The 25,159-nt window shown below is 43.8% G+C and overlaps 1 protein-coding gene and 1 long non-coding RNA gene across 2 annotated transcripts; both read right to left on the bottom strand.

Annotated features, from left to right (window-relative positions):
• Positions 1 to 14,301: 14,301 nt before the first annotated feature.
• Positions 14,302 to 15,234, bottom strand: LOC136825129 (uncharacterized). Its single transcript, XR_010849246.1, has 3 exons — positions 14,849 to 15,234; positions 14,593 to 14,689; positions 14,302 to 14,406 (listed from the first exon to the last, which is right to left on the bottom strand). It is a non-coding gene; the product is annotated as an uncharacterized lncRNA (long non-coding RNA).
• A 4,265-nt stretch (positions 15,235 to 19,499) lies between these two features.
• LOC136825253 (uncharacterized) lies at positions 19,500 to 24,874 on the bottom strand. Its single transcript, XM_067081308.1, has 2 exons — positions 24,701 to 24,874; positions 19,500 to 24,597 (listed from the first exon to the last, which is right to left on the bottom strand). The coding sequence occupies exon 2, from the start codon at positions 21,948 to 21,950 to the stop codon at positions 20,607 to 20,609; it is 1,344 nt and encodes a 447-aa protein (XP_066937409.1). The 5' UTR covers positions 21,951 to 24,597; positions 24,701 to 24,874; the 3' UTR covers positions 19,500 to 20,606.
• Positions 24,875 to 25,159: the final 285 nt, after the last annotated feature.

Here is a 25,159-nt window from a genome sequence, read left to right on the forward strand (position 1 = left end):
CCGTCAAGGCCTCTCAATGCTGTACATGAGACGTGGATGTGAGAGCTCGGAGACCTACTGGGAGAACAATTCTGGTCTCAAGAGGGATCCTGCACTTTTGACTTATTGCTGGGGGCCTTGTCATCCTTCCTACAGACTGTTAATGTCATGTCTATGGGCTACTTCAGCCTCAAACACTTAGATCTGAAGTCATATTGACTGAAATGTTGTTTCTAGTCTTAATCTTGTTTTTATCGACTACTTCAGACATGGACACCTCAGGGATAAAGTAGTGTCAGCTGAAATATATGGATCTCGTCTATTAATTTTGTTTTATATACTTCTTAAACCCTTAGCATTTCAGGACTGAAGTAGACTCAGCTGAAATTATTTGGTTTTTAATGTTTTGATTTTCATTTGGTATACCAACCCTGAGAACTTCAAGGGTGAAGTATCACTAGATGAAATATATATGGCTTACCTGTGTCAGTTTTATTCTTGAGGGCTTAAAAAATTCACAAGAACTGTTATGTGTGGTCTATAAGTCTTCCTGGGAAATAAATATCAATATGAAAACATTCTTCACAAGTAGATACTTCAAGGAAATCTTCCATAAAGGAATCATCAATAAAACGACCAATGGATAAAAGAGTATTTGAAGACTGCATATATACCTCAGCTAAGGCTAAGTATACCACTCCAAAAAGATCCCTTACTCTCTAAAAGTTACATTCTTATCGCTTTCAAAATCAGATCACATGTTGGCTAGTCACACATTCCAACACATTCCACATTTGACTGTTTAACTTTAACTTTACCTTGGCCCTATTATCACCTTTCATTCAAGAACAAATCACTGGGCAAGACCAATAAGTCTATAAAAGAATATATTTATAATATTATTATCATGCTGCAGCTATCTGGAAACACTGGTCTGTCTTCTCACCAATGCTACATATAACCTTATCAAGTAAACATAATTTTGATATTATTAGTCATGATGCATATTTATAATTGTGTCTTTTATTATTCTTGGCAATTTACTTTTTTTGGTAATTATATACTAAGGTTCAAATAGATAGTAAGCCAATTATCAGTTCTTCACTATACATTGTCAGCAAAGTGCAAAACAACCAGAGTACTGCAGTCCGTAAACAGCGACAGGAAAAGAAATGGTTGTTATGATTCTCTTTGTCAAGATAGGTTAATGGTGTTAGGGTTTTCAAAACAGATAGTAACAGTGAAGGGTAAAATACTGAGATGGGCTTTAATACATACTCTTGAGATGGGAGGGTGTCTCTGACAACTGACTGTCATTAATCCTACTTGTAAATGTCATGCTCCCAGTCATGTATGCAAGCAGGGGATGCGATGACTTCTGTAACCTACTCAATATGGCATATAGGATGACAGAGTGGTAGGCTCTTGGGCACGAGTGAGAGGTCACTAATGAAAAACACTCATAAGGGAATTCAAGTCAGAAGGGATCTAATTCTGGCTAATACTGTACCATGTAATGGGTCCGGAATGTAGTTCTACCATGCTCCCCCCGACCCCTCTTATTAAAAATAAGAGCAGAGGGAGATGCATCTTAGGAGCTATGCTATGATTATGTGAAGGAAGTAAAGATACCAGTTACTGCATTTTTAACCCCATACTTATACAAAGCGAAAGTCTTGGGTACATACTTGTTTGCGCAAATGGAGCTGGGTGCCTACACAACTTGAGTAACCACCACAGGTCCATAAGGTATCTAGGGACATGTGGGTGATGTACCTCCAGCATAATGAGGTAAGAGATGTCCCCCAACACTAGACACCAGCTCTCACTGCCCAGAAAAACCAAAAATTTCCTCCAAGACACTTAGGGGCAGTCAGAGCAGTCCTACACCCTGATGCCATGGGTTCTTACATGAGTAATGTAACATCCCCCTAAGAGGAGTCTTAAGCTTGTTAGGTACCTGTGGAAGCCAGTGAGGAAGGGTGTTTCCAGACATCACCTTCTTAAGCTTGCCAGAAAAACTGAAAAAGGGTGCTGATGCTCTGGACTAAGAGCATGAGTCCTTTCAGGTAGTATCTTTGGGCTCCCATCAGGCATAAGAAACATTTTGTCAGGATAACTACCTACAAAGTGTTTGTGGAAGGGGTCGAAAAACCTCTTGAATCTCCCTTCAGGAACTGACAAATCTGGGGATTCTGAGAAAAACTCATGACAGAAGAAAGAGAGAGACCCCATTCATATGAGGACCAGACAAGATGCCAGGAGACTCTTGCAATGCTTTACCAAGACTTGAGCTAATAAAATGGCAGTCTTGAGAGTGATCTCTTGGGTGAGGCTGCATCCAAGGGCTTGTGAGACACTTGGACTAGATTTCAAAGTACAGGTCCACTTTTCACTTGACACAACAAAACTTTACCTGTACGCAACTTTTCATGCAAGGTGGGGAAATTCAAGCTCTTCAGTCTGAAATGTGGCATGCAGTCAAGCAAAAGCCTTACAGCAGACTGAAAGGAGCTTGTCTCAGTGAAAGTGAACAAGGAGGTCCACAATCTTCTAAACACACTCCAACCTGAGGGAAACCCCTAGCCAGGGGATTCAGCAGCACTGAATGCCACTTGATTATTGGCCAACTAGGAGTAGCCAGGTTCTTCTTGAAATCCATGGTGATCAAAATTGTTGATCACCCACTGAGAAAAAACAGGTTAAATGGTGGAAAATGTAAACTTCTAGATTGCCACACTGATACTGGCATAAATCTTCCATCACTGCTCCAGGGATTGGAATGGGAGAACAGAATATTGGGAACTCTCTGTGTAGTCTCGAAGCAAAGGGGTCGAGCACAGGAGAAAACCTCAAGTTCGAACTTTTTTTTCCACTATTAGGGGAAGAAAGGACCCCTTCGTTTCTACAACCTAACCCTAGTGAGTGGACAAACTTGCCAGAATGTTCCACCCAGGCATACAACTTGGTGTGGCAAACTGACCCCTTATACATCTGCATATGCTATCTAACAAAGCAGGAGCAAGACCTTCCTCTTTTTCTTGGAGTATGCTACTGTGGTTGCATTGTTGCTAACAGCACTACCAAGTGACCTATCAACTGTTACAGAAACCTGCAGATATAGCAATGCTCCCAGCATTTCCATAACACTGATATGCAGATGATGTTTGTCCCATGGCCACACACCCTACACAAACGAATCCTCAGGAATGCCCTAGCCCTCATTTGATGCATCTAAAAACATGCATTTCTGGAGAAGAGTTCAGTGAAACTCTTACTAAGGGGTTTTATCATCAAAACGCCACACAAGCACCTCAGTGTTCTTGGCACAAAATAAGAGGGATGGTTGCTTGGCGCTCCTCAATGATGTCTCACCATCACTGAAGTGCGAGCAGGGTGACCTGCCTGTTTGAAAAATGAGTTTCTCTGAGACAACATGTAACCAAAGACAACCTGCCAAAGCTGACTTGCTTGTTCCTATCACAACAGAAACCAGCACCAATATCTCCCTAAGTTTGCTGAGCTTATAAGCATACCAGGCACATAACTTTTCTGCTACTTGGGTGAGAGATCCATCCTTGAGTAGTCCTCCCCATCTTGGCCAAAAAGAGTAGGACTCTGTCCTCAAGCAAAAGAGTCTTGGATGACCTCAGGACTAAACAACTGTCCACATAATAAAACCAGTGTATACACTGCAAATGGGCAAAAGTGAGAAACTAAACATACAAGATAATAAAGCAAGGAAAGGGAAATGGTGGCAATATGGACAAGATCACAGGTAGGTCTGTACACAGATTGGTAATTTTATTGCCAGATGAAGAACAAATGTAATCTCAGACTAAATGTGTCACAAGTAATTGTTATTGGACAGTATAAATCTTTATTTGTCCATAGATATTTTACTGAAGGGGGTATTTGCTATACTTGGATATTTTGATTTCATTAAGTCTGTACAGTATTTTGTGAAATACAGTATATTTGTATAGCTTACAGTATTTGGTTGACCAGAGTGTATCATTTGTATGATAATTATCATTATATATATTTAACTCTTTCGATAATAATAAATCTAGCCCAAAATACAACTACTGTTTTGTTCATGACACTTACCTGCCAGATATATATATAGCTGTATTTCTCTGAAATCCGACAGAATTTCAAAACTCGCGGCACACGCAGTGTGGCCAGGTGGTTAGTACTCATTCCCGCCGCTGGGAGGCGGGAATCGGGAACCATTCCCATTTTCTATTCAGATTTTCTCTGTCGCCGGTACTGTTAACATCTGTTACAGTACCTCCGCCTCTGGATTTCGTTAACTTGCTTATTCCCACTTAAGTATTCTCTTGACTTTTGGTTTTGATTCTTGGACTGTGGATTGGCACATGCTTTTTCTGGACTGTTGTGGATTTTGCTTATGACCTCTCTTTAAATATGTCTGGTTCTAGTTCTGCTAGTTTCCGTGTATGTTGCATGAGTGATTGTAAGGTGAGGCTACCGAAAGCTTCGGTAGACCCTCACTCGGTTTGTTTGAGGTGTAGGGGGCATGTTTGTCTTATAGATGATCGATGTAAGGAGTGTGAACCTTTATCGGATGCGAGCTGGAAGTCTTATGATTCGTATGTTTGCAAGTTGGAGCGTGACAGGGTTAGGAGGTCTTCCTCCAGGAGTGTGTGCAAGAGTCAGGTTATTTCCTCTCCTGATAATCCTAACGTAGTTGATGTTGCACCTGTCCCTGTGGTTTTGCCTTCGGGCCCTGATGTTGTGTCTGTGGAGGGTTCGGCCCTGGCGCAGATCATGAGTTCTATCCGTGCGCTCGAGAACAAAGTGACATCTCTCCAAAGTGCTGTGAAGTGTAGTGCTCCCCCCAGTGTTGTGGAGGGGGCGTCAGATCGGCCCCATAATGCTTCTAGGCCTGGACCGCTGTCAGACTCCCAGGACTCAGGGAGAAGGCATGTCGAAAGCCGCAAGAAGGTTACGGGGGCTTCCCACCGATCTGACGTCCCTTCAGCAGGTCCTGTTGTCGCTTCCCAGGCTGCCAGAGATCGTGCTTCGGCGCGCATTCTCAAGGACTGCTTTTCGTCCTCCGAGGCGTCCTCCCCTCGCAAGGGGTGGAATTCTCGTAAGGACTCTCGTCCTCTCAAGAGGAGCTGTGTTCAAGAGGACGCTTCTCGTCAGTCTTCTTCGTCGGCTAGTTATTTTGAAGCTTTTCCACCGCAGAAGAGGACTAGGATTTCGTCTGATGAGGATGTTTCGGAGCGCCCCAGCCGCTCTAAGGAGAGAACCTTTCTTGCTCCTGTGAGGAAGAAGAAGGCGTCCCCTCGCCCATCGTCTTCCCATAGGATTGTCTCTCCTCCCAGACATGATTCTTCTCCTTCTAAGAAGATTTTGTTGGAGATGCAGCGGCAGTTGTCTTCTCTTATTGCAGAGAAGGACTCTGCTCCTCGTCGTCGCAAGGACTTGACTTTGCCTGTCAAAAGATCAAGGAAGTCTCCTTCTCCTGCTCCTTTTCATCGTCTCCTTCGCCTGTGTCGTCGCCTTTTCGCCCTGTTAGCTCTCTTGTTCCTCGTCGTGACGCTCGTCAACATGACGCCGCGAGCTTCTTCCCGAGGACGCCGTAGCCGCTCTTCAGGACGCTTCTGTGCAGGACGCTCGACAGGACGCTCTTCCGGTTTTTGGGCGTCCCGCCAGTGTCGACGCTCTTCAGGACGCTCTCCAGGACGCTCCTCAGGACGCTTCCTTTTGCTCTTCAGGACGTTACGGAGCATTCTCTTTCGTCTGAGAAAAGAAGATCTCTTCTTCGTATCGGACCTCAAGGCCTTCGTTCCCTAAAGTGTTGGGTGACTCGGTTGCTTCTCCGGCTGTGGCGGAGAGGTTTCTGGCGGTCGGATCCTGCTGACGTCGAGCTCTCGTCTGCTTCCTCTTCTTCCGATTATCAAGTTTTGACCGGCTTGCTTAAAGACTTGTTCGGGGACAAGTTTAAACCTTCGGCTCTCTCTCTCCTCCTTCTCAGTTAGCTTCTTCCAAAGCTAGGAGAGCGCCAGGGTTTTTGAAGATGACTTCTTCGTTGGCGACCAAGAGGGCTTTCAAGAAAGTCAACGTGTGGATGGAGGAACGGAAGTCCCATGGCAAGACCTCTTTCGCTGTGCCTCCGTCTAAGCTTTCAGGCAAGGCTGGTATGTGGTATGAGACAGGGAGAAGATCTCAGCCCTAGAGTTCCTTCCTCTTCTCAAGGGGGATTTCACCAGTCTTGTCGACGCTTCCAGAAGGTCTCATCTGCCTACTGCTAAGGTTTCTTGGACCTTGTCAGAGACCGACCATCATCTCAAAGGTCTCTTCCGCACCATGGAGGTGTTTAATTTTTTGGACTGGTGCTTGGGAGCCTTAGATCTTAAGCTTCGAAGCTCGGATTCTATTACCCTGGGGGAGCTCTCTAGCGTCCTTAACTGTATGGACAAGGCAGTTAGGGATGGATCTGAAGAACTGGCGTCTCACTTTGGTACGGGCCTCTTAAAGAAGAGGGCCTTGTTTTGCGACTTCACAGCTAAGTCTGTCTCTCCTTCGCAAAGGGCAGAGTTATTGTTCGCCCCTTTGTCTAATCATCTGTTCCCCCAGTCTTTGATTCGGGACATTTCCGCAAGTCTTAAGGAGAAGGCCACGCAAGATCTGTTGGCTCATTCTTCTAGACGTCCTCCAGCTCCTTCTTCTTCTTCTGCTTCAGTTTTGTCCTCCAGGAAGAAGAAGCCCTTTCGCGGAGGAACTTCTTCCTCTAGATCGTCTCCGCGAGGAAGAGGTTTCACCAGAGGAGCGGCCCCCTCTAAACCTAGGGGAAAAAAGTGACTTCTTTCACCTCCAGACACCTGTAGGAGCCAGGCTTCTTTATTTTGCGGGAGCCTGGAGAACGAAAGGGGCGGACGCATGGTCACTAACTGTCATAGAGAAGGGTTACAAGATCCCCTTTCTCATGTTTCCACCCCTTTGCACGTCGCCCAGGGATCTGTCGCCGTCTTACCACCGAGAGAAGCAACAGATTCTTTTGGACCTCCTGGAGCAGTTGTTAGAGAAGAGAGCCGTGGAACAAGTTCTGAAGTTGGATTCTCCGGGGTTCTACAACAGGCTTTTCTTAGTCCCGAAACAGTCGGGAGAGTGGAGACCGGTCTTAGATGTAAGCGTCTTGAATCGCTTTATTTCGAAGGAAAGATTCAAGATGGAAACGCCCCAGTCGGTTCTAGGGGCTTTAAGACCAGGGGACTGGATGGTCTCTCTGGACTTACAGGATGCGTACTTCCATGTTCCCATTCATCCTCAATCAAGGAAGTACCTGAGATTTGTGCTGGGGGGACGAGTCTTCCAGTTCAGAGCTCTCTGCTTCGGTTTGTGCACCGCTCCCATGATCTTCACGGTGATCATGAAAAACGTTGCGAGGTGGCTCCACCTGGCGGGTGTTCGTGTGTCGTTCTACCTAGACGATTGGCTCAAACGAGCCTCTTCTCGGGAGAAGTGTCTGGAGGACCTGACTTTGACGCTGAATTTGACGAAGTCCCTGGGACTTCTTGTGAACCAAGAAAAGTCCCATCTGATCCCGACGCAGTCCATCGTCTATCTGGGGATTCAGATGGATTCAGTGGCTTTTCGAGCTTTTCCATCCCGAGAACGGCAACTGCTTTGCTTAAGAAAAGTTTCGTCCTTTCTAGGGAAAGAAACATGCTCGGTGAGGGAATGGATGAGTTTGCTGGGGACCATTTCCTCGCTGGAGAAGTTTGTTTCCCTGGGAGGCTCCATCTCAGACCACTCCAGTTTTTCTTGGCGGAGAACTGGAGGAAAAGGAGAATCTGGAAGAGATTTTGACGATATCTCCTTTTATCAAGGATCATCTGAAGTGGTGGTTCGACCCCTTAAAGCTTGCAGAAGGGGTTTCTCTTCGTCTTCAGAGCCCCGACCTAGTGTTGTTTTCCGACGCGTCCAGGGAAGGATGGGGAGCAACACTAGGAGGGGAGGAAGTGTCAGGCACCTGGAGAGGGGAACAGGTGTCCTGGCACATAAATCTCAAGGAATTGGGTGCTATCTTTCTGGCTCTTCAATTCTTCGAAGCCCAAGTTGCAGGCAGAATTGTCCAAGTCAATTCGGACAATACCACAGCTCTAGCGTACCTCAAAAAACAGGGGGGTACTCGATCTCGTTCCCTGTTCATCCTAGCGAGGGAGATCCTGCTCTGGACTCATGCTCGAAGGGTCACTATTCTCACGAGGTTCATTGCGGGAGTGGAGAATATCCGAGCAGACCTTCTCAGTCGGCAAAATCAGCTGCTACCGACCGAGTGGACTCTTCACAAGGAGGTATGTTTAGAGTTGTGGAGAATATGGGGACGTCCTCTAGTGGACCTCTTTGCCACGTCCAGGACGGCAAGACTCCCCCTTTATTGCTCTCCTGTCCTAGACCCAGGAGCGTTAGCCATAGACGCCCTCCTCTGGGACTGGAAAGGCCTCGACCTTTACGCTTTCCCTCCCTTCAAGATCCTGGGAGAAGTGATAAGGAAGTTTGCAACGTCAGAAGGAGCAAGGATGACTTTAATAGCCCCCTTCTGGCCAGCAGCGGATTGGTTCCCAGAGACCCTGTCCTTCCTAGTGGACTTTCCAAGAACGCTTCCATTGAGGGTGGACCTTCTCAAGCAGCCGCATTTCGAAAGGTTCCACCAAAACCTCTCCGCTCTGAGTCTGACTGCGTTCAGACTATCTCAAAGTTGGCCAGAGCAAGAGGCTTTTCGAGAGCTGTGGCAAAGGCCATCGCCAATGCCAGGAGACCTTCTTCGAATGCGGTCTACCAGTACAAGTGGTCTGTTTTTAGGAGATGGTGCAGGAGTAAAGGAGTTTCCTCGACCACGACCTCTGTACCACAAATAGCTGACTTCCTTTTTATCTTAGGCATAAGAATAAACTGGCAGTCTCGACTATTAAGGGTTATAGAAGTATGTTATCGGCAGTTTTAGGCACAGAGGCCTGAACTTGTGCGACAACAAGGATCTTCACGATCTACTGAGATCCTTCGAGACTGTCAAAATTCCTCAACTCAGGACACCTTCTTGGAATCTGGATGTTGTCCTGAAGTTTCTTATGTCTAGTACTTTTGAACCTCTGTCTTCGGCTTCCCTCAAGAACGTGACGAGGAAAGCTGTCTTCCTAACGGCTCTGGCGACAGCTAAGAGGATTAGTGAAGTGCAAGCAATTAGCAAACATATTGGCTTTAGGGTCCTAATGCTGTATGCTCCTAAATCCTTTGTTCTTAGCCAAGAATGAAAATCCTTCAAACCCTTGGCCCAAATCTTTTGAGATCAAAGGTTTGACGGAGATACTTGGGCAAGAGTCAGAAAGAGTCTTGTGTCCTGTCAGGGCTCTCAAGTTCTACTTAGCCAAGACCAAGGAAACTAGAGGATCATCGGACAATCTGTGGTGTTCGGTGAAGAGACCTGATCTTCCCATGTCCAAGAATGCCTTAGCATTCTTTTTAAGAAGTACTATTCGAGAGGCTCATTCCTCCTGCCTAGAAGGTGATATGAGACTTCTGAAAGTAAAAAGCTCATGAAGTTAGAGCTATCGCGACTTCGGTGGCTTTCCAAAGAATATGTCTCTGAATGATATTCTTGGTGCTACCTTCTGGAGAAGTAATTCAGTGTTCGCTTCGCATTACTTGTGGGATGTGAAGACGACATTTGAAGACTGCTCTTCGCTGGGACCGTACGTTTCCGCAGACACAATGTTGGGAGAAGGCAATACTCATCCTATCCTTTAGGGGTTAGGTAGTATTTTTTAATCTTGTTGTTGTTTATTTTTGGTTGTTGGGTGGCCATTGAGATGGACGTCCCAATTTTTTAGCCTATGCTAGGTTTATTACCTTAGATAGGGCGGTCAGGTGGTTGGTCGTTGCTCCTTCTTCCTCTCTGTATGGTAACATGATCTAGTCCTATTGTGGTCACGCCCCTTGGACAGGTCATCTGGATCTCTCCAGCTTTATAGGTCCCTACCTTGCTGGAGACTCTGGATAAGCAGAAGCAGGCTTGGGTGACAGATAACCTCGAAGTCAGCTATGCTAACAGGTAAGGAACCAAGGCGTCATTCGCCTACATTTTTTGTTTCCTAAATCCTATTCTGTCTCTTCCCACCTCCCAATGGTGGGATTCAGCTATATATATATCTGGCAGGTAAGTGTCATGAACAAAATGATATTTTAATAATAAAATAAGGTTTGTTCATACTTACCTGGCAGATATATATACTTTTAGTGCCCACCCGCCTCCCCCTCTTGAGACAGTGGCACTAGAAAATCTGAATAGAAAATGGGAATGGTTCCCGATTCCCGCCTCCCAGCGGCGGGAATGAGTACTAACCACCTGGCCACACTGCATGTGCCATGAGTTTTGAAATTCTGTCGGATTTCGGAGAAATACAGCTATATATATATATCTCCCAGGTAAGTATGAACAAACCTTATTTTATTATTAAAATATCATTTTACACAGCATTTCCCAGGACTCCAGTACAGCTGCACATCTTGAGCAACTTTTCTTACCTGCCAAAACAAGAGTTGTTGATGTTATGGGTTGCCCAGAGGAGGTTCTACTTTGATGAGATGCTGTTGGGATATTTATGTTTATGTATTCTTACTGTGGTATATATACTGTACAGCATTAAGTATATATGGAGATAATTTGTAACATACCAACACTTGCTGTATTGTGCAGATGTGTCTTCAGTGTTTAATCAGTGCCTTGAGTTCAGTCACTTTTGAGATTCAGCACTGTTCGTCCGTTCAAAACCATGGAGATTCCATTCATGTGAGATTGCAAGTGAGATTCAGCGACTGAATGACCAATGACCCAAACATGATTCGCAGGGTGCTGTTTCCATCAAGTCATGGAACTTTTTGGTCTGGATATACAAGCAGTCCCTGGTTTACAACGGGTCTGGCTTACGACGCTTTTCAAATATATTCATCAAAAATTATTTCCCGGTTTATGACACATGTTCCAGGGTTACAGCACGTTGTATGCCGATCCAACGGAAGAAATATGGCTCCAAAACAGCAGAATAATAAAAATTTGGAGGTTTTTTTTATGAAAAACTCAAGAAAAATGCAGTTGACATTGTTTTCATTACACCCAAAGCATTAAAAGTAAGGTTTTCTTAGGATTTTTTGACGATTTTCGATGATTTTTCAGTTTACGATGCGGCGTAAAAACAGAACCTCCGCCGTAAACCAGGGACTGCCTGTAATCAGATTCGTGGGTGTGAAACATGCATATGTTCGTTAAGAAACTGCTAAGGTGCAAGGGCTCTGGTGGAGAGTTTTTCATCCCTTTGTAAGAAACGAAAGTACCTGGATGTGTTTTGGGACACTAGGGAACTGAAATTCCCTCTGCGGAATGTAAGTGTTGAACTTTAAACTTACTAACCTTTACAAGTGTTACCATTATTATTTAGTGAATGTGCTTTTTGACATTATCTAATATTTTATCTCTTGTGTTTTCGTGTGTTTATAAACTCGGGTCTAATAGAGACGGTTCTGTTTTCCCCCAGGAATGTTTCAATGGACCCATGATTGATTGGGGAAGATATACCCCTGGGTTAAGTGAGCATTTAAAATGGCTGATGGGAAAAGCAGTCATTTTTTCGTTAACAGAACAGTGACAGAAATGACTTTGAAAGTTATGGGTAACAGACTTCCATGAAATGAGGGTTAGCTTAGAGACACGGTGGGAGACAGGAAATAATCTCCACATATCATATGTGACATGCAATCATTTTCCCCTTTATTTTGGGGTAATGCTCCATGGGTTTAGTATCTATCTTCCTTAATTCATTTTCCATGATTTGTTATCAAGCTTACTTAATAAACTCTATTTTTGTAGTTTAGGATATGATTTACACACCTTTAGACAGATAAAATAAATGAGAGAGAGAGAGAGAGAGAGAGAGAGAGAGAGAGAGAGAGAGAGAGAGAGAGAGAGAGAGAGAGAGAGAGAGAGAAGGGAACTTTTCTGCTGCCGATGACAAGATACCAACCAAACTCAGGTAAGACCAAAAGGCCCTTTTGTCAAGGTTTGACATCGGCTCCTTTAACATATATATTGATTTTTTTATTCCAGAGTTGTATTTGGTAAACTTGAGAAATGTATTTTGATAAAGTGAGCAAATACCAGCTTAGTGATATAATTTCTGCCCTTTTGTCATGGTGATCTAAAATATTTAGTGTATGTTGGGATTTCTGAGCCAGGGCTGTGGTGAAATTACAGCGTGTTAGAGTGCTGGATTACTGGGATTCAAGATTCATGACAGTAGGACCATTGAAGTGAGTGCCATGCCTTCATGTTCATATGTGTTAATTGGTTCTGTAGTTCATAAGCTGGACAAGAAAATTGGTTCATTTACTGTATTTTATGTAAGCATTTATTATTTGAATGTAATCATAAGTTTAAGAAGCTTTCTCAGTTGTAACTTTCTCTTAAACTGAATTCTTATATAAGTAATGACCAATTAATTACATATCTATGAGCTTCCTACCCTATGGCAGCCTAAAAATTCAAAATTCGCACTAGCGCTAGCATTTGTTTTGGTGTAGGTATGTGCCCCGCCCACTAATGGGGACTGTGAGGAACAACTAGGTAGAGAGCTTCAATTCGTTTTCTGCCAGCTCCCGAGTAAGATTGGTGGTTCATTACGGCCTACTTCACCATTTTTTGGATGGTTTTCCAGTCTTGGTGAAATACTTAAGTTTCATTGTAGCGAATCTTAGTCAGTTGGTTAGCCTAGGTTAATATATTTAAGTGAATTTAGAATGTCTGACTCTAGCTCTTTGAGTGTTAGGTATTGTACTGAAGGTTGCAAGACTAGGTTAGCGAAGTCTTGCTATGAATTTCACACAAAATGTGTGAAGTGTAGAGGGCAAATTTGTGATGGGGATATTACTTGTTTAGAATGTAAAGATTGGGACGATAAACAGTGGAAAGTCTTTACGTCTCATTAAGACAAAATGGATAAAGACAGAAAGAGGAAAGCGGCTATTAGGCTGGAAATAAAGCCAGCTTAGAACCGGTAGAAGTAGCAGACCTTGTAGAAGATAATTCTATCTCTTCTCCTAAGTTTCCTGTATCGTCACCAATCCTTAGCCCTCCTACTCCTATTCCATGTACTCCTGTTCCAGGTTCCCATGCTTTCGATCGTGACACCATTGCCAGTCTTGAATCAAAGTTCGACAAAAAGTTTGAATATTTGGCCAACACAGTGATTGAGTTGGGTACGTCTTTTAGAGCTTTCATGGATAAAGGTGATGTGCAATATATCAGTGCAGTGCAAAGTGTTGAGGAGGTGGCTGCCCATCCCACTGGTGCTCCTACATGAAGGTTCCTTCCTGTCTTGCACCCCCACACCGGGGAGATGACATACCGGAGGTCCAAGGGAGACCAGTGGGATTTGCCCATGGACAGTCACCCCCTCCGTCGAGCCTGTTGCCTGGTCCCAGGCTATGACAGAGCACCACTAGAAGGGCGTCTCATTCAGTGTTCATTGTCTGTCGTTGGATTTGGAGGACTCTGTGCCAGACGTGAAGCGTCAGTGGCGTAGATCTTCCATCTCCCTACCATTGAAGAGACACTCTCCTTTGGCAGACAGCTCCCCTCCGCCTGTCAAGAAATACAAGAAGGCTAGTGTTAGCTCTCAGCCATCCTGCAGTTTCGCAGTGCCTCCCTCTACATCTTCTGCTCATCCGACTCCATCGACCTGGGACAGTCCAGAGTCCATCACTTATTTGGATCGCTCATTCTTGAATGCTGAACGCTTAGAAGAACCAAACGACCTTCGCCTCCCAAATGTGCGATGATGGCTCCCAGTAGACAATCTCGTTTGACTGAGCACTCGACGCCAACTTCTGGGAGTCAGGTGATACCGCACACCGCTTGGTGCCAGTTGTGCCTCATGCGACAGTGCATTCTTCGACTCTAGGATTCTTCGCTTGCTCCTTTTAAACGACGATTAGATGACTTAATGTCTTTCCTGAAGAAAAACCTGGCTGTTGCCAAGTCAAAAGACCCTTCTTTGTTGCCAGTCTCTTCCGATGACAAGGATGTAAGGCAAGATTCTTCCCCTTCGTCGTCCTACTCCGTCTTACAGGCAGTCCCCGGTTATCGGCGGCGTTCCGTTCTGGGCGACACGACGACAACTGAAAATCACCGACAACCGAACATAAAGAAAACTATATTTTATATATCTTGTATAGGATTTACTTTAGTAGTACTTTATAGTACAATATACGGTACTGTAAAATGATGAAAGACTAACCTTATAACCTTCTGGGTGTCCTCTACAAGACGTACGTATCTTCATTCCATGTTGTCACTATATAACTTACTGTTGCTGAAGAATGTGAAGTAAACATATTAGTCTGTAATGAAAATGTTAAAATTAGAACTGCACAGTATACAGTATGTAATATATACAGTACTGTAGAGTACACCACAGTACAGTACAGTACTTCTCTACATTTTGTTATATACAGTATTACCATGTAGTGTATGCACAGTATACAAAGTGAACAAAAGCAAAACTGTACAGTGCAGTATTTCCTTACTTGTTATTTTCAAATAGTTGTGCTTCATAACCCCTGTACAGTACAGTACACACTGTACTTACAGCAAAATGTTGGTGTGGCCAATTTTCAGGGGATTCTGGAATGTAAAAATTTACTATGTATTAGTACTGTACAGTATACTATACACATATACTATACTTCTGTACAGTCCTGTAAGCAACTACTGTATATAGGAAAGTTTTTTATAAAACAATATAAAACGTATAAAAATGAAAAAAAGTGAAGAATTCCTTACCTAATTTCAGTGATTTTGAAGGATGTACAGTGCTGGTTGTGGGTGATGGAGATGTGCACAGTACAGTACAGTACAGTACACTGTATACTGTAGTTGCTGATGAATTCTGTACAGCAGGTACACAGTCTGTAATGAAAATATTAAATTAGTACTGTGCAGTACAGTAATGTACACAGTATATGTACAGTAATAAACTACAGTACACACTGTACTGTAGTAAATATATAATTTTGTTAAATACTGTACCATGTACAGTATATGTACAGCAGTATATACAGTATACCAAATGAAAAAAAAGTTAATGTTTCCTTATCTTTTTGTAAATTTTCATGCTACCTATCCCCTGGAAACTGGCTAAAAAGTGGAATCTGCCTGTGGATGGGAGTCTGGAATGATAAGATAAAAATGATACAATACTTCAAGTCCAGCAGTATTACTGTACCTGTAAACATATTGTAATAAATACAGTACAGTAGAGTACTGTAAGTCTTTGTAACACAGTTAAAAAAATGTGTGCAGTAGCACTGTACAACTAAAAAGTGTATAAAAATGAAAAAAGTAGAGAATTCATTACCTAATTTCAGTGATTTTGAAAGATGTACACTACAGTATATACTGGTTGTGGGAGATGGAGATGTGCATTATGGGGTACAGTACTGTACTTAACACTTGTATATATACTGTACAGTACTGTAGTTGCTGATGAATTCTGTACAGCAGGTACATATTAGTCTGTAATGAAAATATTAACTCTGGTACAGTACAATATTAAAGCAACAGCAGTACATACTGTACTGTCCTGCATACAGAAAAATACATTTTATTATAGTATATACCATGTAGTGTATGTACAATATACCAAATGAAAAAAAGTGAATATTTCCTTACTTGTTGTTTTGAAATTGTTGTGTTTCATAACCCCTGTACTGTACAGTACACACCGTACTTACAGCAAAATGTTGGTATGGCCAATTTTCAGGGGATTCTGGAATGTAAAAATTTACCATGTATTAGTACTGTACAGCATACTATAGTACACAATATACTGTACTACTGTACTGTCCTGTATGCAAAAATAAAGGAAAGTATTTTATAAAACAATATAAAATGTATAAAAATTAAAAGTGAAGAATTCCTAACCTAATTTCAGTGATTTTGAAAGATATACTGTACTGGTTGTGGGAGATGGAGATGTGCATTACGTGGTACAGTACAGCAGTACTTAACACTTATACAGTTCAGCACAGTACAGTACTGTACACTGTAGTTACCAATGAATTCTGTACAACAGGTACACAGTTTGTAATAAAAATATTAAAATTGGTACAGTACTGTGTAGTACAGTAATGTACACAGTACTATATGTACAGTAATAATGTATACAGGCAGTCCCCAGTTTACGATGGGTCCAGCTTACGACGTTCCGAGGTTATGACGCTTTTCAAATATATTCATCAGAAATTATTTCCCGGTTTACGACACATGTTCTGGGGTTACGATGCGTCATACGCCGATCCGACAGAAGAAATATGGCTCCAAAACGGCAGAATAATAAAAATTTGGAGGTTTTTTGATGAAAAACTCAATAAAAATGTAGTTTACATCGTTTTCAATACACCCAAAGCATTAAAAGTAAGATTTTCTTAGGATTTTTGACGATTTTCGACGATTTTTCGGTTTACGACGCGGAGTAAAAATGGAACCCCGTCGTAAACTGGGGACTGGCTGTATACAGTACAGTACATACTGTACTAGTGTACTGTCCTGTATGCAAATATAAAGGAAAGTATTTTATAAAACAACATACAATGTATAAAAATTAAAAGTGAAGAATTCCTAACCTAATTTCAGTGATTTTGAAAGATATACTGTACTGGTTGTGGGAGATATAGATGTGCAATACGTGGTACAGTACAGCAGTACTTAACACTTATACAGTTCAGTACAGTACAGTACTGTACACTGTATACTGTAGTTGCCGATGAATTCTATACAACAGGTACGCAGTCTGTAATAAAAATATTAAAATTAGTACTGTGCGGTACAGTAATGTACACAGTACTATATGTTCAGTAATAATGTATATACAGCACAGTACATACTGTACTACTGTAGTAAAAATAAAATTTTTTTAAATACTGTATACCATGTATATGTACAGCAGCATATACAGTACAATATACCAAATGAAAAAAAAATGAATGTTTCCTTATCTTTTTTTGTAAATTTTCATGCTGGAAACTGCTGGCTAAGTGATGGAATCTTCCTGGAAGTCTGGAATGATAAGATAAAAATGATACAATACAGTGCTTGAAGTCCAGTACAGTACTGTACTGTACCTGTAAATGTACTGTAATAAAGTACATGTACAGTACAGTACAGTACTGTAAGTCTTTTGTAACACAGTAAATAAATGTATAACACAGTAAAAAATTGTATACAGTAGTACTGCAGCTAAAAATAAAGTACAGTATGTACAGTAAATAAAAAAGAAGAATTCCTTACCTGGTGGACACTGAGAGGGTGCAAAGTCTGGTGAGTTGAGTTGGGGTTTGAGGATGGGATCACTGTACTATCTGATGCAGCAGGAGAGGGTGAGTTGGCCTGGGAGGAGGGGGTAGCTTCTGGATCTGGAATAATGATACAATCTGTACAGTACAGTACTGCTGTAGTACACTTGTTGTTTCTAAAATTTATAACGACTGATAAAACCATTTAAACAAAAAAAGAAGTGAAGAATTCCATTCTGTATTAGTACTCTGCTGTACAGTACCTGTCGCATCTGAAGAGGGTTCAGATGATTCAAGTGGGAGGAAACCTTCAAAAGTTTCTTCAAGGGACTCTGGGTCATCTGCAAACATGAGGCTCAATTCTGGAATGACAATAAAAAAAAAATTAGGTTATGAAACAGTACTTTACTGTACTGTTTCATAACCTAATATTTTTTTTTTATTGTCATTCCAGAATTAGCCTCATGTTTTTTGCAGATGACCCAGAGTCCCTTGAAGAAATTTTTGAAGGTTTCTCCACTTGAATCATCTGAACCCTCTTCAGATGCGACAGGTACTGTAAGCAAGTACAAAAACAGAATGGAATTCTGGTTTTGATTTCAGTTTTTTTGTTTAAATGGTTTTATCAGTCGTTATAAATTTTAGAAACAACAAGTGTTTACAGCAGTACTGTACTGTACAGATTGTATCATTATTCCAGATGGAGGTTACCCCCTCCTCCCAGGCCAACTCACCCTCTCCTGCTGCATCAGATAGTACAGTGATCCCATCCTCAAATCCCAACTCAACTCAAAGTTAGACTTTGCACCCTCTCAGTGTCCAACAGGTAAGGAATTCTTCTTTTTTATTTACTGTACATACTGTACTTTATTTTTAGCTGCAGTACTACTGTATACAATTTTTTACTGTGTTATACATTTATTTACTGTGTTACAAAAGACTTACAGTACTGTACTGTACTGTACATGAAACAGTACTTTACTGTATACATACACAATTTATATATGCATGTACCATACAGTAAAACAAATGAAAAAAAAATTACTTTCTTACCAGATGGAGCTGGAGAGGCCGGCGAGTCTACTGCTGGTGGAGAGTCATCACTTGTAAGGTAGTGGCTTAATCCTGGAACGATAATGAAAAAAATTAGGTTATGCAACAGTACTGTACATAAATATATATTAGTACAGTACAGTACTGTACTGTACAGTATATTGTACAGTACTTTACAGTAAAAAACAATTTACATATGTACTACAGTAAAACAAATGAAAAAAGAGAATTCCTTAAAGGAACCAGATAGAGCTGGAGAGGCTGGTTGGTTATTTAGCAATGCTGGTGGAGGGTCAACGTGGCTCGATCCTGGAATAGTGATGGAAAAATTAGGTTATGCAACAGTACTTTACAGTGTAAAACAATTTACCTATGTACTACAGTAAAACAAATAAAAAAAAAAGAATTCCTTACCAGATTGAGCTGGAGAGGCTGGTGGATCATTTGGTAATGCTGGTGGAGGATCATTGTGGCTTGATCCTGGAATGATGACGAAAAAAATTAGGTCATGCAACAGTACTGTACAGTACTTCACAGTATAAAGGGATTTTGACGAAGGAAAAATCTATTTCTGGAGAGGGTCCCGTGTCACCCGATGAAAAAGTCCATTCAGCACTTATTTCTAGGTAATTCCGTTGCTAGATACCAGAGAAAGCTAAATGAAATGCTGGAGTTACTACCCCCAGAGCGAGCTCCATCAGATGGAGTCGTGTCTGGAAAAGGGTGAACTACAAAAACACGGAACCTTATCCTATAGAGATCCCAAGGTCAAAAGTCCCACAGGGAGGTGCCGTTACAAACCCATGCACCACTCGCGGACAGCACACAAAACACCGCTAGCCGCATTCCATGAAAGCATCACCCCACCAGAATGATGTTTACTATGGGAGGGACATGACACATGATGGAGGTGGGTCATCGGGTGACACGGTCCCCTCTCCAGAAATAGATTTTTCCTTCGTCAAAATCCCTTTTCTGGATCGGGTCCCGTGTCAGCCGATGAAAAATTAACAGAGAAATAAATATCATTCTTGAACTAAAGAGATAAAAATTCTAAGGGGGACAGAAGACCGAAGGTCCAAAAAGAATTTTTTTTTTTTTTTTTTTTAATCACTAGTAACAATAACAATAATGTACAAAAGAAACTGATGTTAGCTTAAAATTAACATGACAATGTGAAAAATATACATAAACAAAATAACTATACAATATTGAAAACCTTGTAACTTAAATGTGTCATTTAGACAAACACATGGATAACACAGCCAGGTGAGAAGTCAAGGCAAGCCTGACTGAAATGACCGTAAGGGGATAACTGAGGCAGTGGAGGAGGAAATGACTAGGAATCAGAAAGGGAACCAGAGGGAGGAACAACGTTCCCTGCCGCGACTGCTGAGAATTTAAGAGCTTCTAAGGATTTCAAATAGTGACGTTTGAAAACCAAGGGTGACTTCCAACCGGTGTACCTGGTAAGATCCGTGAAATTCATGTAATGAAAGTAATTAATGGAGGTGGCCACAGCTCTAATATCATGAACTTTTGGGACTGAGTCAGGGTTAGCCTGCTTGATAAAGTAAAGGATCTGTTGTCTAATAGCAGACATAGAGAGATTACCCCCTCCTTCCCTGATAAAGAGAGGCCCAGAAGAGATGTGAGAGGACCTGTCTAAGTAAGCCCTCAAAGTATGAACTGGGCACAGGGACAGGTCTAGAGGCAGAGGGAGAATTTTCCAAGGTGACCACCTATGCTGCGGATCTTCATTTTTGGCCAGGAAGGTAGGGTGAGGAATCAGCAAAACCTCCCCTGATGGAAGGAAGTCGACGTGGTTGGGTTCCCTAGAGAGTGCAGACAGCTCTGAAATTCTAGCACCCGAAGCCAGGCTAACTAAGAACAACGTTTTCCTCAACAAGGAAAGGTAGGGGCAAGACTGATTATCGATATCTGAGGCTAACTTCAACACGTCATTTAAAAACCAGGAAACCGTATGTGGACGGATTACTGGCCTCAGACATGCACATGCTTTAGGGATGGAAGAAAAGTAAGGGTCTGTGAGGTCAATTTTGAAACCATACAAGAACACTTTTCGTAAAGCCGACTTGACTGTAGTAACAGTACTAGCGGCTAAACCCTTCTCAAACAGTGATCTAAAAAGGAGATTGCTAAATTTATGGTCATTACTGTAGCCTCAGATTCTCTTAAAAGAGTGCTAGTTTCTTAATTGCTGAGTCGTACTGACGAAGAGTGGAGGCCCGCTTATCTGATTCCAAGAACATGGTATTGACAGGATCAACGTTAGCATCCCTTTGAGCCGCAAACTTCATAAAGTCCACAAAGCCAGGGCATTTTGGATTTTTGAGGAAGCTGACACAGTCTGAGTTTGTACTACTTGTGTTAGTTTCGGACTGGGGATTCGGATGTGGCGAAGTTTCAGTTCTAGTAGAAGAGGAAACCAGCTGCTCTTTGGCCAGTAGGGAGCCACTAGAGCTACTTGACCCTTGAACGTCCTCAGTTTGTGAAGGACCTTTAACAACAAGTTCACTGGAGGGAACAGATAGATCACCTTCCACCTGTTCCAATCCAATGACATTGCGTCTGTGAAAAGAGCTTGAGGGTCCAGGTTGGGAGCTACGTAATGAGGGAGCTTGTTGTTGAGATTGGTTGCGAACAAATCTACCTCCAGACCCGGAACTAGTTGGCAGATCCAATTGAACGAGCCCCTGTCTAGGGACCACTCCGACTCGAGGGGAGTTGTCCTGGAGAGAGAATCTGCTACGACGTTCCGGACCCCTGCAAGATGGGTGGCAGATAGGTGCCACTTGTTCTTGCAGGCCAAGGAGAAAAGTGCAATCATTACCTGGTTGATCCTGCTCGATTTTGAACCTCCCCTGTTTATGCAGTGGACTACCGTGGCGCTGTCCAGAACCAGTCTTATGTGAATCTTCTTGGGGGGAAGAAGCTTCTTCAAGGTAAGGAAGACCGCCATGGCCTCCAGAACATTTATATGGAACTGGCGGAACATGAGGGACCAAGTCCCCTGTACTTCTTGGTGTTGAGAATATCCTCCCCACCCGCTTAGGGAGGCGTCTGTGTGGATAACCAACGCCGGAGGAGGAAATTGAAGGGGGACTGACTTGGACAGGCTCTTGACAGTCGACCAAGGCCGGAGTCGCTTCTTCAAGATGTGGGGGATCAGAGACACCTTGTCCCTGAGACTGATATTTGCCCGACTCCGCCACACTCTGTTGATATCCTTCAGTTTCACTTTCAGCAACAGGTCTGTCACCGAAGCGAACTGAAGGGAGCCCAAGACTCGTTCTTGGGTCCGCCGAGAGGCCCTTTTGGATTTGAGAAACTGTCTGGTTGCTCTGGCTATCTCCTTCCTCTTGGGAGGAGGAAGAGAGAGCTTGTGAGAATTCAGATCCCACTGGATTCCTAGCCATTGAAAACAACTGCTCGGAACCAGGCGGGACTTCTCCCTGTTTACACGAAAGCCCAAGGATTCTAGAAAGTCGACCACCACGGATGTAACTCTCCGGCATTCCTCGACGCTGGATGCCCAGATGATCCAGTCGTCGAGATACGCGGCCAGCGTAATCCCTTGAGACCGGAGTTGCTGTACGACCGTGTCTGTCAACTTGGTAAAAATCCTTGGGGCTATGTTGAGGCCGAAAGGCATCACCTTGAAGGAATATGCCTGCCTTCCGAGCCTGAACCCCAGAAAGGGGGAGAACCTTCTCGCAACCGGGACGTGATAATAGGCGTCGGAAAGATCTAGAGAGGTGGTTACGGCTCCACGGGGCAGTAGGGTCCGAACTTGGGAGACAGTAAGCATCCGAAACTTGTCGCAACGAATGTAGGAATTCAGACGGGACAAGTCCAGAATTACTCTCCGTTTGTTGGAACCTTTCTTGGGAACACTGAAGAGCCTGCCTTGGAACTTCAGAGTCCTCACTTTCCTTATAGCCTGTTTCTGTAGGAGACCCTCCACAAAGTCCTTGAGATCCTTGGTCATAGCCTGATAAAACTTGACTGGTGGAGGGGGACTGTCGATCCAACTCCAGCCTAGGCCCTTGGAAACTATACTCTGAGCCCAGGGACAGAAGGTCCACCGAGCTCGAAAATGGTACAGCCTCCCGCCCACAGGATGTATGTATCGGTCCTGTGTTTGCTTCCCCCCTCTGGAGCCTCTTCCTCCCCTGTTCCTGGGAGAGGAGCGGGGGGCTCCCCTTCCCCGAGCGAAGCCACCGGGCTTATTGCCTCTGGTTGATTGTCTGGAGCGAAATTTCCCCTGACTTTCATATGCAGGATTGAAGGCTGGGGAGGAAACATAGGAGGGAGCAGCCAAAGACTGATGTGCCGGGTTTACCAGGACATACTGAGGCGGAGGATGGGAGGAAGAGGTCGAAGGCTGACTTTGTAAAGGAACCTGAACCAAGGACTGAGCTGGAAGACGTTTGAAGTGTTTAAATTTCTTACTGGACTTTGTGGGAGGGCTGGCAAGATCAGACTGTTTCCTTTTATAGGGCAGACCCCAACGGGAACGGAGACTCTGATTGACCCTAGCTGCCTCAGATAAGACTGCATCAACTTCTTCTTGTGGGAAAAGATTAGCTCCCCAGATCGAACTCTTAAGAAGCTTATTTGGTTCATGCCGAACTGTGGCTGCTGAAAAGATGTGCTTCCGGCAGGCCAGTTGGGCAGTCATAAAGTCAAACAGGTCTTGTTGAAAACTCGCCAAGAGAGATTTCGTCAAGACCTGGAATAATGGATCTTCCCTGTAAACCAAAGAAGTTGCTTCCGCTAAAGCCAAAGAGTTCAAAGACCTGGCGAGCCTTTCCTTAGTATCAGCCTCTGTTTTCAAGAACGTCTCCGGGATCTTAGGGAGCTGCTCACTGAACAGATCAGAGGCGCAGTCTGGGTCAAGCCGAGTCACCGTAAACGTATTAGGGGCTCCCTTCCAGAATTCGGTGCCTCTGGGAAAGACGAGAGATGTAGGGTCCGTCTCACGGAGATGAGGAAGGGGTTTACCTTCGAAGCAAGCCTGGCTAGTCAGGGAGGCCACTTTCGAAGTGCAAGGGAGAAGGAGAACATCACTGAGAGTGAACATAGTGAACACTCCCTTAGCTGGTGTAAGCTTAGTGTTCTCCGCTTGCCACTCCGTAAGGGTCCTCATCAAAGACGACTGGGCTTGGTCCCTAGGATAGATGACCGTCTCCTTAGGGACTTTATCAGACCTGTTCCAAACCTCTCCCTTCAGCCTGGCAAAACCAGTGTAGGGAGATGTCAGGTCCGGAGGATAGAACTCCAACTCTTCCACTCTCCTCGTGCCTAAACCCTCTATGGTAAGAGTACCTTCGTACTCGGGAGCATAAAGGGCGAGACGCCAAGGATTCCCTAGATCAAAGGGAGGGAGAGTGGAAGGGTCAGGAACAGAATGAGACCTAGAACGAGAACCTTGTTGAGATTCCACCTTCTTCGAAAGAGACTGAAAAGAAGAAGCAAGACCAGACAGCTTGCTGTCTACCCTCGCGTCGATCTTCTCAAATCTCGCGTCGATTCTTTCCAGGAATTGTTCAAAGAAATGAAACGTATCCAAAGAAGGAGGAGGGGGAACTACCTGACGTGACTGAGGCTCCGCTTGGGACCCGGAAGGGGAGGCTGTACTCGTCGACGGAACGGGGCTCGTCGTCCGTGCCGCCGCCGGAGGGACCCCATATCGGCCTGCCGGAGTAGGTAAGGTTTTCTTTTTAACGGACTTCACCTTCGGGGCAATAGACCCAGACGTGCCCGAAAGGTATGAAGATTTAGAGAAGCCTTTAAAAGAAGCAACAGACGAAGAAGGAGAGCTAAACAGTGAAGAACCTGCCTCACTTACCCCCTTACCTGCTTGATGCTCCGGGATAATGCTCGGAGACTCAAGGCCGAGATCGAGTTCCGCCGCGTCTTCTGGAGCGCCGCCGCTCAAAGCCGAACCGTCTGGAGAGGGCTGGGTCAACTCCCGAATCCCGGCAATCAACGAAGCAGCAACCTCGTCGGTGACAGAAGCTGTGATCCAGCGCCGGGAAAAAGGACATTACAAATGTCCTTCGAGAGTATGTAGGGATTGCCAGCTCCTACGTTGCGCCCAAAGCCGCTAGCCCAGACTTTAAGGGCCTGAAGCGAAGAATCACGAGACTTGCGGTCAGCCTGCCGGAAGAAAAACATTATTGCGGTTTTACCGAAGGCGGAGGGAATCGATAAAATGTAAACATTATAGTTGGCTAAGAAGGAAAGATGCATGATCATCTACCGAATCATCGATAGCCTGCTCGTAAAGAGCGTAGCAAACATCACATCCGTCAGGGTGCCAAACAATAAGATCCCCTACGTGGACCGCACATCCGGAGTGAGACCGACAAACTTCGTGGCCGCTGGCCTGATGGAGGGCTGCGGAGCACCCTTCTTCTTGGCAGCGTACCACCTGTAAGAGTATGAGATTATGAGTACACTGTGTAAGGTGCCGGAGTAGTGTGCCGGAGCAACACAGTAATAAACAAAGCCGTGAAACCAGCCGGAATGATCCAGGAGGTAACCGGGTAAAAAATCTCATACAAACAAAACAAAATAAATAATAAATAAAACAAAATAAATTTACCGGAACTAGCCGGAGTAACATGCCTTAAAGTAAGTGACGGATACAAAATGAAATGAAATGGGAAGGTTAAACTGTCCGGAGAAAGCGCATTCCCAGCAACTAAAAATAATATGA

Source organism: Macrobrachium rosenbergii, chromosome 37 (assembly GCF_040412425.1).
Source record: "Macrobrachium rosenbergii isolate ZJJX-2024 chromosome 37, ASM4041242v1, whole genome shotgun sequence".
In the NCBI taxonomy this organism is placed as follows: Eukaryota; Metazoa; Arthropoda; class Malacostraca; order Decapoda; family Palaemonidae; genus Macrobrachium; species Macrobrachium rosenbergii.